Raw genomic sequence first — 16,765 nt, 5'->3', positions numbered from 1 at the left:
ACAATAAAAATGGCTTAGGAAAATACCACCATGAATCATTATTTGAAAACAAGCCAGCAGCTAATTTGGAGCAGACTAATATTATTGCAAGATCCCTCACAAGTCTAAAACCGTTAGTCTTTTTTTCTTTTCTCTATAATTACAGTGAAATTAATAGATATGTTCTGGGATTTAAATGATCATCAGAGTAGTTTTCAGCAGCTTTACTGGCAGAAAGTTCCTTCCTTAGATATATTTTATTTCAAAGCTTTTTTTATTACACTTCCCAGTTGAATGGAGGAATGCAAGGTCATGGTCACGACGTCTTGTCTTTCTCTGACAGACAGGAAATTAACATGACCCAACAAAACAACATACAGAGCACTACAAGTTTCATCCAACAATACCAAGGAGAATGAGATATACAAGAACACCTATTTTTGTAAAGGTATTTCTCCACGAAGGATGTAACCCATGTTCTTATAGGCATTAATGAGTGACACTAGGCGTACCTAAGTTTGCCACTGGAACAGGGGGACTTCAAGTGTAATATATGTTACTTTAACATGCACAAGCTTTGCTCTTCCTTCCTGGACAGATGAAGGAATCTGTGGCTGTAAGTCACCAGAGGGAACATTTTTGCTCTCAGAAACTTAGAAGACCTCCTTTGAACATAAAACTTCTCTTTTTTCCAGACAGCATACATTCCCAATTTTTTCCAAAATATTAGACTGACTAATGGAATAAATGCTAACTTTAGCCTCTCTACATATTTAACAACTTGCAGTAAATGAAAATACCATGAATTAATTTTGCTTTCCAAATGAACACTTTAACATTATGATGCCATTCCAATGTTCGTGAATGTAGTCACTTAGAGCATCCTAATTTTAAGATGCTATAAAGCAAATGTATGTTCAACACAACTAAGAGATTAAAAAGGATTTAGTATGGAACTACAAAAAAAGGCTCCTTGGAATATGGTAACTTCACTGAAAAACTGAGCATACATTATGTGGCATCACCTTCCGCATTTCCTGAGAGTAAATCTGTTTTGTTTACCCAGTGGAAAGCAAGCAAAAAAGAAACATTTACAGTCCATTTCAATGGTTTCAGTACTGTAGCTAAGATGCCAAAAAAGTACTGTGAGATAAATCAGGACTGTAACACAAATTTAACAGAATCAAAACCATTCAGGAATAAGTTCGCAAAAGTTCATCCACTTGACTGATTGGAACTTTCCCTGGTCAAAAGGGGAAGCAGCTAAACTGCTACCTTGGACTTCCAGAGGGCGGACTTTGAATTGTTCAGAATACTAGTAGGGGGAGTCCCCTGGGATCCAGTCTTAGAGAGTAAAGGGGTCCAAGAGAGCTGGTTGCTTTTCAAGAAGGAAGTCTTAAAGGTGCAGGAGCAGGCTGTCCCCCTGAGCTGCAAAATGAGCTGGTGGGGAAGAAGACTGGCATAGATGAATAGGGAGCTATTCTTGAGGCTCCAGGAGAAAAAGAGAGTCTACCTCCTGCGGAAGAAGGGACGGGCGACTTAGAAAAAGTCCTGTGAAGTTGTTAAGATGAGTAGAGAGAACATCAGAATGGCAAAATCCCATCTTGAACTCAACCTGGCTGCTGGCGTAAAAAGGAACAAGAAACTCTTTTACAAATACATCAGCAGTAAAAGGAAGAAAAAGGAGAATCTCCATTCTTTACTGAATGAGGCTGGGAATGCAGACTGCTACTCAAGCCCTACTACTCTGTTGTTCAAGGCAAGGTGAGAGATTTGGGGCACAGGATATTTTTTTTTCAAGCATGCAGAACCTGGAGTCTCTAAGTGGCAGATATGAGGGTCCCAGCATCTCCCAGCTGCTCCTTTGCAGAGCACCAGCCTGGCCTGTCTTCTTTGTTATTGCATTAATGCTTGGTTCAAAGCAGCATTTTTTTCTAGACAAAACCTAAAGCTTAATTAGTACAATTAAAAGCCTAGAAGAATCCCCTGGACCCCTAATGAAGTAGCTGCTATGCTTTGTTTTTAAGTGCACTTTACTTTTTCTACATGTGTTACTTTTAATTTGATTGACCACTGAATTATAAATGACATTTTTTACTCTGATTCTGGTCTCAGTACTCTGTTCTCTGCTTTCAGCTCTGTGCAAGACTAACAAAGTGCAGCATGATGTCTGCATAGCTGATAAAGAACAATAATTAGCAATGGAACAGTAAATGGATTAATAAAACCAGAATAAAGCTCTCACATTATCAACTTAAGACTAAGTAAAATTGAAGAAAAAAAAAACAACAAAAAAACATAAAACTGAGGAAACACAACTCTGATTGCTGAGCATCACGAAAGAAACCATTTGTTCGGTCTCAGGGAGAGCTCTTCCTGTACACTTGTACAACGGATTATCTGCATTTGGATTCAGACACAGAACAAAAAAGAACCATGAAATTCCTATACATTCCTTGCCCATTCATCATTTATATTAAAATCCAAGTATGCCAATGTGCTGTGGCATGAATGGGAGCACCTAATTTGTGGTTCCCATTTGCCTCCAGCCACTCCACTCTGGGAAATGATGGGAAACCAAGAATTCCTATTCTAGCATGCAGTAAATGCCTTAAACGAGATTAAAGTCAGAATTTGTACTGTTTCCACAGAAACGACCAACATGCAGCAACTCAAGCTCAGCATATTTGCAACATACGAAACACTGAATGAAGCAGCAGCAGCAGCTTCAGCCTTTCAGCTGAAGGTTCAGAAACAACCTTCAAAAAATCTAAAGGATTTGGTTTTTTTATTTTTTGAAGATCTGTATTTTCAGTCTTCCCGTGGGAAAGGAATTGAGTTATTAACTGATCTATTATACAACATTCACATTATATGAAAGACATCAATGCATATTTTGTATATAAAAGTGAAAAGCATCCTCTGTGTTAAATATAGCTAACAATTTTCAAAACTGGAAAGCTGACAGGTGGAAAATACTAAAATCTCTGTGTAGTTCTTATGAGCAGTTAATGTTGCTGACATAAAAAAACTATCTTTAGAACTATCGTATATGCGTGTATACGTATAATCAGTTCTGCAAGCCAGGCCAAACGTACTAGATAACAGTTATCCTTTGCCTGGAATTAGGCAGGGAGCTGTTTCATAACAAAGTCCTGTTATTAAGATTGGTATTTGGCAAACAGCTCCTTGTTTTTTGAAAAAACAAGAGCTTTTTATTTCTTTCTGTTCTATTTGTGCCATGTGACTAGAAACAAAATATTACATGTGTAAGAGGCGGTTATAATGCTCCGTCATCACAGCCTTTACGTTTTCATAGAATTCCTTTCTGAAGTATCAAAATGTACGTACCGAAGTAGAGCTGCAGTGGTGTTTAAACTGTGTGTGGCACACAACTCTGTGAGATATAGCAGAATTCGGAATACCAGAACAATAACACAAATCCATAGCACAAAACTGCCCTGGCAGTTCCCTTATCACCACTTTTGGCAGCTCCCTGACCTCTCCTTCCCTGCCTTCTGTCACTGAATCCATACAAAGAAGTTTTCCTTATTGTACAACAAAAGATAGATCTCAAAAGAAGTAGCATCAAGATTAGTAAGGATACAGGTACTTTCTGAGTTTTCACATTAAAAAGTTCACATAAAAGCGTGAGAGAAGCAGTTTAACTGGGATCAGATACAGCAGCCATACACATTGTTAACACATGCTTTCCACAAATCTGAAACTGAACCTTTCCTGCACATTCTTCCTCTTCTGTCCCTATTGACATGCCTGAATTCATGCGTATGGATAGATTTATAGATTTAAATAGATTTTGGAGAATACCAGGAATGTTTTCTAAGAGCTCTCTGATGTTATACTTATTTAGTGTTTAGCTCTGATGGAATATGCAACCCAGTACTATTTATTTTACTTTGCTTTCATCCCACTAAACATGCTGCTAGCCTGCACATTTTTACCCTTCCCTAGTGTCTCCTAACTTGGTCCTTCCAGTTGTCAAGCATCAGTCTTCATCACTTCTTAACAACAGATTAACAGCCTTGCTTGGGTCCTCTTCATTTCTACGGTCTGTCCAGTGAAAGCTGCTGATAATGACGGAAGCAGATGGTGGCAAAGGAAGGGCAATAACCACCCACCTTTCAGGGGTCCCAAGCCCCACACATTTGTTGTTATACAAATGCTTTCAGACACAGAACATAAGCCTTTCAAAGGGACAGGGTGTCCAGTATTACCTACACAGAAGAACTGATTCTACCACTCGAACTGATCAGTTTAGAAGCTGTCAGAAAGCAGAGTGAGTCCCCTGGACAGTTACATTCTGATGTGGACAGACAGCTGGAATTTCACAGGAACTGTGTGCAGTCAAGATACCCTTTTCAACAGAAAAGAGAGACGAACATGTTTGAATGAACTACATCTTAAAAGTGTGCACAAAATATCACAACAACTTTGCTCAATATCCCCTAACCTCAGAAAATTATCTGAAAGTTAGAACCATTATATGATCAACAGTCAAATTGCTTTACCAGCTTTCATAATAAAGATCTTTTTGCCACCATCACATTGTATACCACCAACCACTAAAAATGTTTTGTTTATGTAAGAAGCCTTTTTCACCCACCTAAAAATATACCAGTTCCTCCTTAGGCATTCAACTTATTGTATATAGATGCCATGTCCATACAATTTTATTTATAAACTTCAAAGCTGAGCACTACAAAATTCCAGATCCAGACAGCTTTAAGAGGACAGGACAAGTGTGGCATTATTTCAATGTCTTCTTTATGCACTCCAATTCACAATGATATACCAGATCCACATTCCTTTATAGTTAGCTCACTGACAAATGTTAAGCCTTGGGCTTAAAAGCCTGACAAAACCTGTCGTGCTGAAACAATTGGTTACCTGCCCAGAGCCGTAAGCGTGAGTGATAGTTTGCAAAAATCCTTTGCCCTCCTCTAGTGAATCATTCCCCCCACCGAAAACCCTAGCAGTATTCTAATGTGTATCTTTAAATACAAAGGACCCAAACCAAAGCTAGTTTGACTACATTCTGAATTTATGTAACAGAGGAGAACCTGCATTTTAAGTAACCCTGTTAAAACACGCACATTTTATAAAACTGGATGATTTCCAATGAGCCTTGTAAGAAAAATGCCTGGAAAAGAAGCTGTTCTGCAGATTTTAGGCTCAAAATTATAGTAAAATTAGAGTGTGGAACAGCAGCCATTTAAAAATATGTCACATACAGCATTACTAATCTCTTTAGCACTGCAAAGTAATTACTGATAAACCAGACTGCTTCTTCTTGAGCATACATCCATCCCCCTGCAAGGCTATTCCCAACTGCACTGTGTTTCTAACTCCCACCAACATGTCTTCATTGACAATGGTCTCACAGTATGTTAAACTGCATTCACAATGCAACAAGAGAATATAACATTTAGACACACCTTGTAGATTATGCAGAGTAAGAAAGCATTTGGTTCCATGCCAATAATACCAGCTTCTTCAGCACGGCAAGGGACCCAAGTTATTTACCATATCCTGAGCTAAAAACGAGTGACAGCAAGTAGAGGCTGGGTAGCTTTTAGCAGATGGGTGAAAATAATTAATCTGCAGACTGCAAGCATCTTCTCATTGAGAAAACTCAGTTGCATTAACTACAAGGAATTCCAGAAAAGAAGCAGTGAACTTTTGATTGGGATCTGTAGAGCACGCTAAAAAGACAGATGGTTTAAAGGTCAGATTCTACCCTTACTTTGACTGCTAACATTCAGACGAGCGTTTATCAAATTATTTATAATTTATGTGCTAACGTCACGGGGAGGAAGTGCGAGATTAAAAAAAGCATCTTGGCTCAAGATCCTAATCAGACAAGTTCAAACAAACAACAGAAAAAACCCAACACACGGTATTTCTGCAATAGTCTGGAAATCATTATTTATCAGAAAGCAGAACTTTTTAGTGCTCTTACCCAGAGCAAGAACAGAAACCCAGATTACGCATCAAACATTATTCCCGTCCTCAAGACTATGGGATACAGATGAAATTTAACAGTCCTGGCTCCAGAGCAAGAAAAACAGCAGAATTAGTGCACCCACTCTGACACTGAAAAGCACGCTTGAGTGATTCAGTAACTGTTCAACCTCCTGCATACCTTCACATATAGCATTACACAGAAGTTTTCATCTTAACAATTAAGCAGCTACAGGGTAGTAAAAACAAGTTTGATGGTAAGCTGTTTGAACAATTAAGATTTTTCCATTTGTAAGAGTAATAACTGGCAGGGGAAATCTGACTTGCACTTCATATTATCCTTATTTTCATCTGCTTTCGCCTTAAGGAAAAAAAGCTTTATTCACTTTGACATTTTCCACATTGAATGTTTCTCCCAGTCTGATATTCTCAGAAGTTTAAAATTAGTTCATTTCAACAAGACAAAATATGTACAACTATCTGAGAATAACTTGCAGCTCCAACTTTCAGAGCAAGGATGCAGATGCTGGACAACGGGGAGACAAGGAGACATTTACTACCCCAGTGAAAAACCATTCAGCCTGGCACAAGTGCAACTCAGAAGAAAAATAACCTTGCGTAAAAGCTTAGAAGTGTGTTATGGCCATAGGGAATTCAATTTTTAGAAATTGCCTCTTGGACTGGCAGCGATCTTGACTGTCCAGAACCAGCAGGCCATAGTAGAATTCCCTTGTGATTGTTGCTTCCTCTAGTTTAGATACTGCCTTGGGATATCCAAAAGTAACAGATAAAAAGGTGAGTGTCTGTGAAGTAGAGGGCAGAAAGGATTAAAAACCTGGAGCAATCCAAAATTGCTCAGTCCCAGCACAGTTTAGCAGATATGCTGAAAACACATGGGGGCAACTCACTGAAACAGATGGTCTGACAAAGAAAAAACAGTCAGTTCATTTACGGTTGGAGTTGCTGAAAATATTTTCCAGCGCATCTTTTGGAGGAAATATGGGCTCTGGTTAAACTACGCAGACATTGCACATTCTTTCACTGCTCTCTCAGCTATTTCTGCATTTGTTTGTTTCACATAATGTAGGTGTAACACTGTGTCTTGGAAATGGGCTTTTCAAACAATCCCCGGGAAGAAAAAGCAACTTTTTCTAGAAAGAACTAATTTGCTTCAAAAATATTCATGTAGCACAACATGATCCCAAATTGGAGCCCTCTGAGAAAAGTTACGCCAGTAATGCAAAGATCAACTTGTAGGAACACTTAGGAAGAAATTCTATTCATCTCTTCTGGATCTTCTGATTTTATTTTTGCTTTTGCTGTTGTTTTTAAGGTAATTAAGTATTCATGAAACATTTACAAAACAGTTACCCATGCTGAAAACTAAAACCAAAAAAAAAAACCAACCAAACTGCTTACCTTATCCTGGCTATATGCTGCTGCACAGGCTGATGCTGAAAATGGTCAGGCCACTGATGGTGAAGGCAGAAGGACGGGGAAGGCTGAAGACAGCAGGCAGGCTGATATATGGGTGTGTGTTTTCGGCAAACAGATGCTGAATACTCAGTATGTGGCTGCATGCAGCACGAAGTCATAGGAGATGGTGCTGAGCTGCCAACCACCGAATGACATTCTTGCCTGTTATTATGGCTACTTAAAGAATGATGGTATGGGCAAGGGTGGCAGCATTGTGACAACATCTGCTGAGTTCTTTGGTTGTCTAAAGGCAGAAAGGATGGTTTGATTGTACCATTAAATTGCAGGCAGCCATTTGGATTTGCTCTTGGTGTTTCCTTAGATGGGAGTTGCTGGAAAGCAACGTCTCCATCATTAGTTGCAACAATACCTGGGCTGGTAGCATTTGACAAGATGCTGCCATTGCTCAGGACCACAGACTCACTGACATCACTCATTGCCATGCTCCAAGTTCTTGATGGACGAGAGATGTTCCTGAAGAAATAAAAATAAAGAGAAGTTTACAGAGCTGCTGTGTTTTCAGATGCTCAGAAATAACTTTACTTTTTAAATTAGTAAAGCTCCTCTCACCATTTCATAGCCAAATGGAAAGGAGTAATACATACAGTCAGGAAGGCTCTGAAGGACCTTCTTGTTAAACAAAATGTTACGTTTTGGTTTAATTGCTCAACATTTATATAACTCAAATGACAGACTCTGGGTCACAGCCAACAAGTTATGGCAGAGAAGCAGGGGAACAAGATCATTTTGTATAAGACCAAGTAACAGCCACTCTTTATGAAAATAGACTTCAGTGTAAACTGCGTAACCATCCACACCTTGCACCACACAGTTTGCTTGCGTTCTTTGAAAGCCAGCAGAAGAGAGGACCACACAGCATAGATTGTTTAATAATCACCGACGTGGTGGTTTTGGTAACTTTCCTTCTCATCCTCCCATTTCTACTGAAAACCACGAGTATTCATATTTTTGATGATATTCTTTTAAAAACGCTTCCTTTAAATGAATCGAACCTTTGTCAAAATTGTTGGATGGTAGAGCAGGTCTTTAGCAGAAGCTCATAATGAATTGTTATGAACACTGAACATTCATAATACAATCACATGTCATTCCTAAACTTAAAAAAGATCCTAGGATTCAATTACTACTGACTGAAAAACTCACCCATCCCGTGACGTATTCCAAAGGCAATTAAGAAATGCACTTTATTGAAAATATTAAGGACTTTGTTTTTGAGGAAAACCTAAATCAGTGAAAGCTATTTATTTTGGAAAGATGCACAAGGAGCTTAGTTCAATAACCAAAATTTAGAATAGCCAATTTCCTTGTGTTAATTATAAGTGTGCTTTAATGAGAGTTGGAAGTAAGTTAAATTGTTTTGATAAGTAACAGGAAAGGCGAAACATCACATTGACCTATGAAAGAAATTGCTTTGCAAGTAACATAGCTTTATTGGATGGGGAGGGAGAAGAAAAGATTAAGAGCAATGAGGAAAGACAGATGCTAATTACATATATGCGACCTGGAAGAATAACCCAACACAAGTTGCTTAAAAACTAGAAACAATTCATTACAAGCAGTTTGGCTAGCGATGTTAGCTACCTAATACTGAACTTAACAACAATACAAGTGGAAATTGCAAGGTTTGCATTACAGACACTGAACTTTACAGAAAGACACAACACAAAGACAGATAAGCAAGAAAGTTCCTAACTTGTTTTCTTCTCTGCTACCTTTGGAGAGTGCTCAGCGCTAAGCCTGCCCAGCCAGCTGAGCTATTTAATTGCCTGAATGCTAATTCTGAGCAGAAAGTGCTTTGCACAGAGGAATGTTGCCCCCAGCAGCCCCCCTGCGCGGGATCTCCCTGAGACATAACTAAATCCTTCACTTCTGAAACGAAAATTAATCCCGGGCTATTTGTTCTAGATCATGAGCAGAGCCAGATTCCCTGGGAAGTCACTTGCATTTAGATAAGCACTCGGCACAGGAGGTTTTTCCAGAGTCTAATTCCACACATTCCTGCCCTGCACCCCCTCCCCATGTCAAGCGCCTTGAGGACTTTTCACAGAACACAGAGAGTAAATTCAAGTGGTCAGCTAAAGTTTGTTTCGGGCTGAAGAGATGCACTGGTGATGTGAAATGCTGCTGTGTTTGAACAGTTGAGTTCGGTCAGAACTGCAGGCAGCTTCAAAGACCACTGGAGTGGACAGAGCCTTAGTAGATAGCCAAGTAGAGAAAGCTCCTACTGAATGGGCTGGCAGTGTTTTGGGCACTGCTGGCTGATTATTTTCATCATCACTTATGTAACAGTTAGGACACACACTGGTGGGGTTACATTTCTTTTTCTAAACCAGTTTGACACGACTGTATCATAGTTTGAAACTGTAAACCAATAAAAGTTACAGCTCCACAAATTATTATCACAACCAAACATGAGGCATGGAGATGCTGCAGTTATCTAGTCTTTCCAAAAGACAAACCACATCCTTTTCACTTTAAGCCCAGGCCATCTGTGTGTGCAGTAGTTGAGACAGCACTCCATAACTTTTAGTAGCTGTTTCTCATCACTGTGTGAAGGAAAGCAGGCATTTCTGCATGAGGTGAATCCACAGCACAGACACAGTCTTATAGCTCAAGCCCTCAGAACCAGTGCTCTCTGTGCAGGTTTGGGATGGTTGTGGTGTCTGTGCCTTGTTGAGCAGTAACATGGGAGTTATGGCTTTTACTTCAGCCAGCCCTGCAGCTAACATTTAGTATGATCAAAGACCAAAATCCTTATTTTCAACAGATACAATATCTACCTGCATGCTTTCAGTTTAAACACAATCTTCAGGATGACTCTTCAGAAACCAGTAAATTCAAAGACAAGCCAGAGGTCCAGCAGCAACACCACAACATCTGAGCAACATAATTCTGATTCTGTTCGCCTAGTGAACAGATTCAGCCATACAGTTTGGAACAGCGTCATATCTGGAAAGCACCACAGCCTGCAGAGGCAGGGCTACGCAGTGACGGTTTTATGGAGTAATCTCTTTATTATTTGTAGAGCTAACAATGAACACGGCTTACTCGGCAGACATCTGCCATCTACATTGCAAGCCCTTCAGGAAATAAAGTAATGCAGCACCACACTGAAACTATGTAGGATTTGGTGCTCTCTAACTGCTGTGTTCATTTGAGACTTGGATTAAGTTCACCTGTTCCTTTGGCTTCAACTGAACTATTTTTTTCTTCACTTTAAAGTTTCCTTAAAAAAAAAAAAAAAAGACTTAAAGAAACATTGGTTCAACAAATCCCATCTGGACTCATAATGCCTGCAATTGAGAATGACAAGAGTGCAAGAGCAAGAGGCAAGGATGTAGTGGAAATTTAGTATAACATGGTGTATTAGCACAGATAATTTGTAGATTGTTAGAAGAGCTAAGTTCTGCATTGTTGGGGTTTTAAGAACATTTAATAAAAGACGCATATACTCAAAATCTCCACCTTATACTAAAATAAAACTAAACTGTTTTATAAGATTATTTATTGATTTAATTTAAGGTAGGACAAAACTCAAGTTTCACTGAAGAGTTACAGAAAGCCTTGCAGCTGCAGTCCACATCCTACCCATCAGCCAAATGAACCGCTCTGGATTTAGTGGTCCTTTCAGACCTATCCGCTACAAAGCAGGGTGGTTCGGATGTGAACTTACTGCCCAAAGGAGAAAAAAAAAGAAAAATTAGAAAAAAGAAAAAAAGTCTTTTCATGTCAAAAGTTCATCTAAAGCAGTTTAATTCATAAAGTAGTGCGTTCTCGAAATAAGCAACATTTAACAATCCCATAGCTACCTATTAAGTCTCCATCCAGATGAAATGTTATAATGGACTTACAGTCCCTTAAGAGGCTACAGGTTTTTTCATGTGGCAAATGGGTTATGTGGTCTCAAACTGTAAACTTGGATAAATCCTCTCCAGACTTCATTTGCTGTGCCAGTGAGCACACAGCCACTCTAAGGAGGGTTTTCTCCTCCTTCGCATCACCAAAATTCTTTGCATCTTTGCTTTTTCTTAGCATTTCCAGAAGTAACAGGTGGTGCCTGGTGTCTGATACTGTTTTTTTTTTAATGGGAGACATCTAGTTATCTATCACTGCAGTGTTCTTTAGCAAGACAAACAGCTTTTTAATGTTTTATGGTTGTTGATCTCCATTTTGGCTCTCAGCTAGACATTTTTCACATTCTCTAGCTCTTATGCATTCATATGTGGTGCTTGGTTTCTCTCAATACCCTGATTCTTGCTTTTCTGTTTCAGCTGTTAACCAGTAGGTCTTCCCTGAAAAGCCTGCACTTTACAAAACACAGGCACTCGCTAGAAACAAGGATTCCCTGTCCCTTCCACTTTGTTCTCAGGTATTTGAAGTACATTTCAGGCAGTTTATCTTCAGGAAGATTCCTTCACCAGCACACGGGTTTATGTGATTAATGCAACTGCCGCACTTTGAGGATCAATATGATGCAGTTCCTACTTTTGAGAGCAGTGATTACAGTCCATCTATTTTCTGAGCAGTCTATAAATACACATTTTCCCAATTAATGTCTCCCCGGTAAGGAGCAGACTTTCAGCAGTCTGTGCACTTCTACCATGAGGTAGTAGTTAGAAGACAGTTAGGAAGCAGAAGGGATTTCCAGAATGGAAATCTCCCCTCTTCCATTTTGTACCTAGTTCTTAAAAAAAAAAAAAGACCCAAAAAAAGGAGCCAATTCTTCCATTCCTCCATACAGCCCGACCTGCTCTGAAGCAGTCCCATCCTGAGCCTGAGCCACCATGATTTCATTTCCTGCATCGCAGGCTGGCTGAGGAATGGCAATTCCTGTGACAGGGAGTTTCCAGATGTCCCCATGCCAGCGCGTAGCTCATGGTGCAGATGGGCACTGGTGAGTCAGTGTTGCCAAGCTGGCACACAAAGCCACTCACCACCACCACCAGCTGTGGGAGCTGGGAAAGGCTGCAGAGGGTGGGAAAGATTGCTCAAGAAATGCAAACATCTATTTTGCTTTTAAGCTAAAGTTACTTTTCTTGGCACAAACAACAGCAGACCATTTACAGAAATCATTTGCCAGGCATTGCTTAAAGAAATCAATCACAGCGCTTTAGCTAGAAAGCCAGAGCTCATAATAATTAAGCCAAAAATAGAAGTAACAAGGAGCCCTGAAAATTCTTTTCTAGAAGTTTGGTGCCATGATTAAATTATTATAAAATAAGTTAAACATACATGCATAAAGAAAAAAAAAGTATATATATATATATATACAGGCACACACACACACACGTATATATATATATATATATATATATATATATATATAAAGAGCAGAAAGAGCTTCACATAACCAGAGTTCTGGAAAGGGAGAGACATAGACCTGATGAGAACAAGCCATCCTACAAGAAAAGTATACCTGGCTCTGGAAGGCAGCTACACCTCAATATAGGGAGATCTGTTACAAGTTCCAATGCACTGGTTACAGCTGGGAGGGTCTCATCACACCAACTCTTATTTACACAACTTGCTGACTTGCCATTACCATACAAAAGATATCTAAGTTTTTATAATTGCAAAAATTCTGACCCAAGATAGGTCTAATCCTGCTTACACAGGGGGATAACACACACAAACACACACATAACCCCACATCTTTCTTCATCTAAAACTATTTACTTGTATTAAAAGTCCCACAGGTTTCTGGCTCATCTTGCTGCGCCATTTACATTATTACAGCTGTAAATGGAGGCAAAAAGAAGCTCTCCTAAGGATACAACCCCAGCTACCCTCCCACTGTCCTGACCACATCCACCACCTCACACCGCATGTTAAGGAACCTCTTGACAAACTGTTTCAAAACAGGTTTTCTGTTCATCCTGGAAAACTACACCGGGAAATCTTTTAAGCATCTGCTGCTAACAACAGCAACCCCCCCCTGTTCTGACAGCAGCGCTAATTGCTCCACGGCACCTCAGACAGGTACAAAGCTGGGATCCGGCAGCAGAGCAGCACCAGGCAGGGAAGCACTTTCACACCGACTTTCTTCGAAAGCGACGCTCTCCCGCAGGACCTTTCCGCTTCCCCTCCCGGCCGGAGCCTCCCCGTGCCCAGCTGCTCTAGGACGGCAATACGGCCCCGCCGCTGTTAATATGACAGCGGATCTGCTCGGACAGCCGCAGCGTGACGCGGGGCTGCTTCTCTCTGTTCTCTCGCCTCCCTCTTGCAAGCGGAGCGCTCCTCTTAGGCTACAAAGCAGCGTTTCAGCCTAAATAACCCGAACGCGGGCAGTACTCCTAGCGAGATCTACACCTTAACGCTTTCTCTCCCACCCGGCTCGATCTCCCTCTGCACTTACCAGGCGCTGGCCGAGCAGCTCGCAGCCCCGAGCCGCCCGCTCGAACAATGGCCCGGTGCCGAGCAGCGCGCAGCGACCAGCCGGCGGCGGCGGGGGCCGGGCCGGGGCGGGCACGGCGGGGCCAGGCCCCCCTGGGGGAGAGGCCGCCTCCCCCCGGCTCAGCGCGGCACTCCCGTGCTGTGTATGGGGGCCTCGGACTCGCGCTGCCGCCCGTCTTTGATCCTTCTGATGAAAGCCAGCGTGGAGATTAAAGCCATATTCCGCAGCGGTGGGTACCCACTGCGACCTCACCTCTCTCCTAACACACACAAGACTGCATAGAAATGGAAAGTGAAATCAACTCGCCCGTAAAACGCAAGCGAGGGAAATAATCGGGGAAAGGGGGCACAATAGTGCCCGGTGTCACTAGGAGTGCTTTCGGAACCTGCCTCGCTCCTCCTTAGCTCCTGCTCCCCACCTCCAGCACCTACTTCCACCCCGTGGTTGTCAACCACCTGCACGGACTGCAAATCCGAGAGCCGGTCTGCCTACAGGTCATAAGGTACAACAAACAGAAACCAGAGATGACAGAATCATTAAGGTCAGAAAAGACCTCTAACATCACCTAGTCCACTGAGCATGTCCCCCAGTGGCACATCTCCACATCTCTTGTAGAACTCCATGGACAGTGACTGCACCACCCCCCTGGGCAGCCTGTGCCACCGCATCACCTCCCTTCTTGAGAAGTTGTTTCAACTGCAACTTGAGGCCATTCCCCCTCATCCTATCACTGCTACCAAGGAGCAGAGGCTGATCCCCACCCGGCCACAAGCACCTTTCAGGCAGATGTAGAGAGCCACAGGCCTCCCCTGCTTCTCCTCCAGATTGAACAATCCCAGTTCCAGCTCACCTGGGGCTGTCTGTGGTGAAGTGCTCTCTTCTCCCTCCTCTTAAACATATGAAGCTGTGATTTCAGGCCAAGTTGACCCAGTAGGGTGAAGAATGCAGTTCTAGTAAAAGGAATTTCTCATTCACAGGCATCTTTACCCTTACCACAAGAACCACTTGGGCTCTGTTGCCTCAGTGTTCCCCCAGAAATATGCATCCTAGCTCTGGACTGAGTTCAGGTGCACAACAGCTCCCCCTGCTCATCACGATCTGGCCTTTAACAGATGTTCAAAGCCTTCAACACTTTGAAGGAAGAAACTATTTTTTAAACCCAAGCTTCTCTCCTTTCTTACTTCCAAAAAGAATTTTACTGGGTTCAGCAGCCCCCTTTTCCCCTCTTCCATACAACACCAACATCGTATCTAGAAGAAAAGTTTTCTGACGTGAATGGATTCTTCAATAGAAAAACTACCTTCCACCAACATGGAGCCATTCACTGCCGGTGATCCAGGACTGCTTTTACAGGGAACTAATTTAGTGAATAAAACACTAATACTGTAAAGTTCTTAATTACACAAATACTTCTGCATATCAGTTTACAGCTGATACTGTGCCACATCTACTCGCTAAACATCTCAAGGCCTGTTAACGTTTTCTCACCACTTTGATATCTGGGAGGAAGAGCGCTATAAAGATCAAAAGGATTACAACCTACTAAAGCTCTCAGTATTATATGTACTGCACAGATCAGTGTTACTATATCTTGACTTATCAACTCGCTGCAGGTACTTTGTTCCCAAGCATGATAGTAAAGTGAAGATATAATGTACGTTCATAGGTTACGCTAATAAAACATTTCCTGTGCAAATTAAATTTAAATACTGTGTCATATTTTTGAGTTACAGACCTATTCAATTACTGGCTTCGCAGCATCTGAAAGACAAACTCAGCACTGTGAGCAGCTGCAAGAAGAAACGTTTTCCCACATACCATCCTCATAAAACCTTGATTGTCCAATATCCCTTTCAGTGTCCACTTCTGTACCATAGTCAGCTTTTAATGTTTCTACATATCCCGCTGCTCATCTCCAGTGACATCACATGCTGACTTCATCATTTGTAAATGAACAATTAGGAGATAAAACGGAGCTCTGCACCATGTGGAGTACAGGCACAGGAAAACTGGGGAAGGTGGAGAAGAATGGAAGCATTTAGAAAAATTAAAGACAGATTGAAGATGTCAGACTTGATCTGTGGAAACCTAGACAAGATAAATGAGTAACACTATGCTATCTACCACCTGGAAATGCATACACATTTTTCATCATATGCTTCACATCAATATAAAACAGTGAAAATAGTAAGATAGCTTCTAGAACAAAAAGAAAAAACTTGTGGGGAGCATCATATTCAAGATTTAACTGAATTATACTTTCATAGAATCACTGAGGTGGGAAAAGACCTCTAAGGTCACCCAGTCCAACTGTCCACCTACCACCAACGTTGCCCACTAAGCCACGTTCCTTAGTATGACATCTACAGTTCTTGAACATCTCCATGGACAGTCACTCCACCACCACCCTGGGCAGCCTGTGCCAGTGCATCTCCACTCCTTCTGAGAATGGTTCTCTTTGTTATTGTTTCCACATACATAAATTTGAGGCATTACTTTCAGGGCGACCTACATATATAAAAAGATTAGCCTAAAATGAGTTGTATTTACAAGTATGGTTGACACACTGTGTTATGGGGTATGAAGTTTGATTACTCTCTATTCTGATGAAGTACGAAGGGCTCGCAGACTTGATCACCATCCTCTTCTGAAGACAACAGGCAATGCCAGCAAGAACCATCCCCTTCTCTTGGCTGGATGCCTTCACATGATTCTGAGCTTAATGACATTAATCACAGATACTTATTGTAACAGCAGTATCTTTCAGAGACACCAAATCAGGAGAGGCTGAAGGACTTTGATGATGTTAAACTCTAATAGGAGAGCCAGTGGCTCTTTCTGGATGCTCTGGGGACAGATTGATGCTAAAGCACTATGCAAGCGCTCAGGAAAAAAAAATAATCTTAGAGGTTT

General features: G+C 41.2%; 1 protein-coding gene across 3 annotated transcripts in view; it reads right to left on the bottom strand.

The window, feature by feature from the left end:
• Positions 1 to 13,941, bottom strand: part of DISP1 (dispatched RND transporter family member 1) — a 35,758-nt gene extending 21,817 nt beyond the window's left edge. The window contains exons 1-3 of one of the 3 annotated variants that reach the window (XM_085541177.1): positions 13,814 to 13,941; positions 7,808 to 7,911; positions 7,381 to 7,681 (exon numbers count right to left, since the gene is read on the bottom strand). In XM_085541177.1, the coding sequence (XP_085397303.1) occupies positions 7,381 to 7,681; positions 7,808 to 7,880 (374 nt within the window). In that variant the 5' untranslated portion in view covers positions 7,881 to 7,911; positions 13,814 to 13,941. Of the gene's footprint in view, positions 1 to 7,380; positions 7,912 to 13,428; positions 13,596 to 13,813 lie in introns of those variants that run through there. The other 2 variants (XM_015857268.2, XM_015857270.3) reach the window with 2 other exon arrangements.
• Between the last annotated feature and the right edge of the window lie 2,824 nt (positions 13,942 to 16,765).

Source organism: Coturnix japonica, chromosome 3, assembly GCF_054131305.1.
Source record: "Coturnix japonica strain WE chromosome 3, WE-NBRP24, whole genome shotgun sequence".
Classification (NCBI taxonomy): domain Eukaryota; kingdom Metazoa; phylum Chordata; class Aves; order Galliformes; family Phasianidae; genus Coturnix; species Coturnix japonica.
The sequence above is the reverse complement of the archived record's forward strand: the minus strand, read 5'-3'. Positions and strand labels throughout refer to the sequence as shown.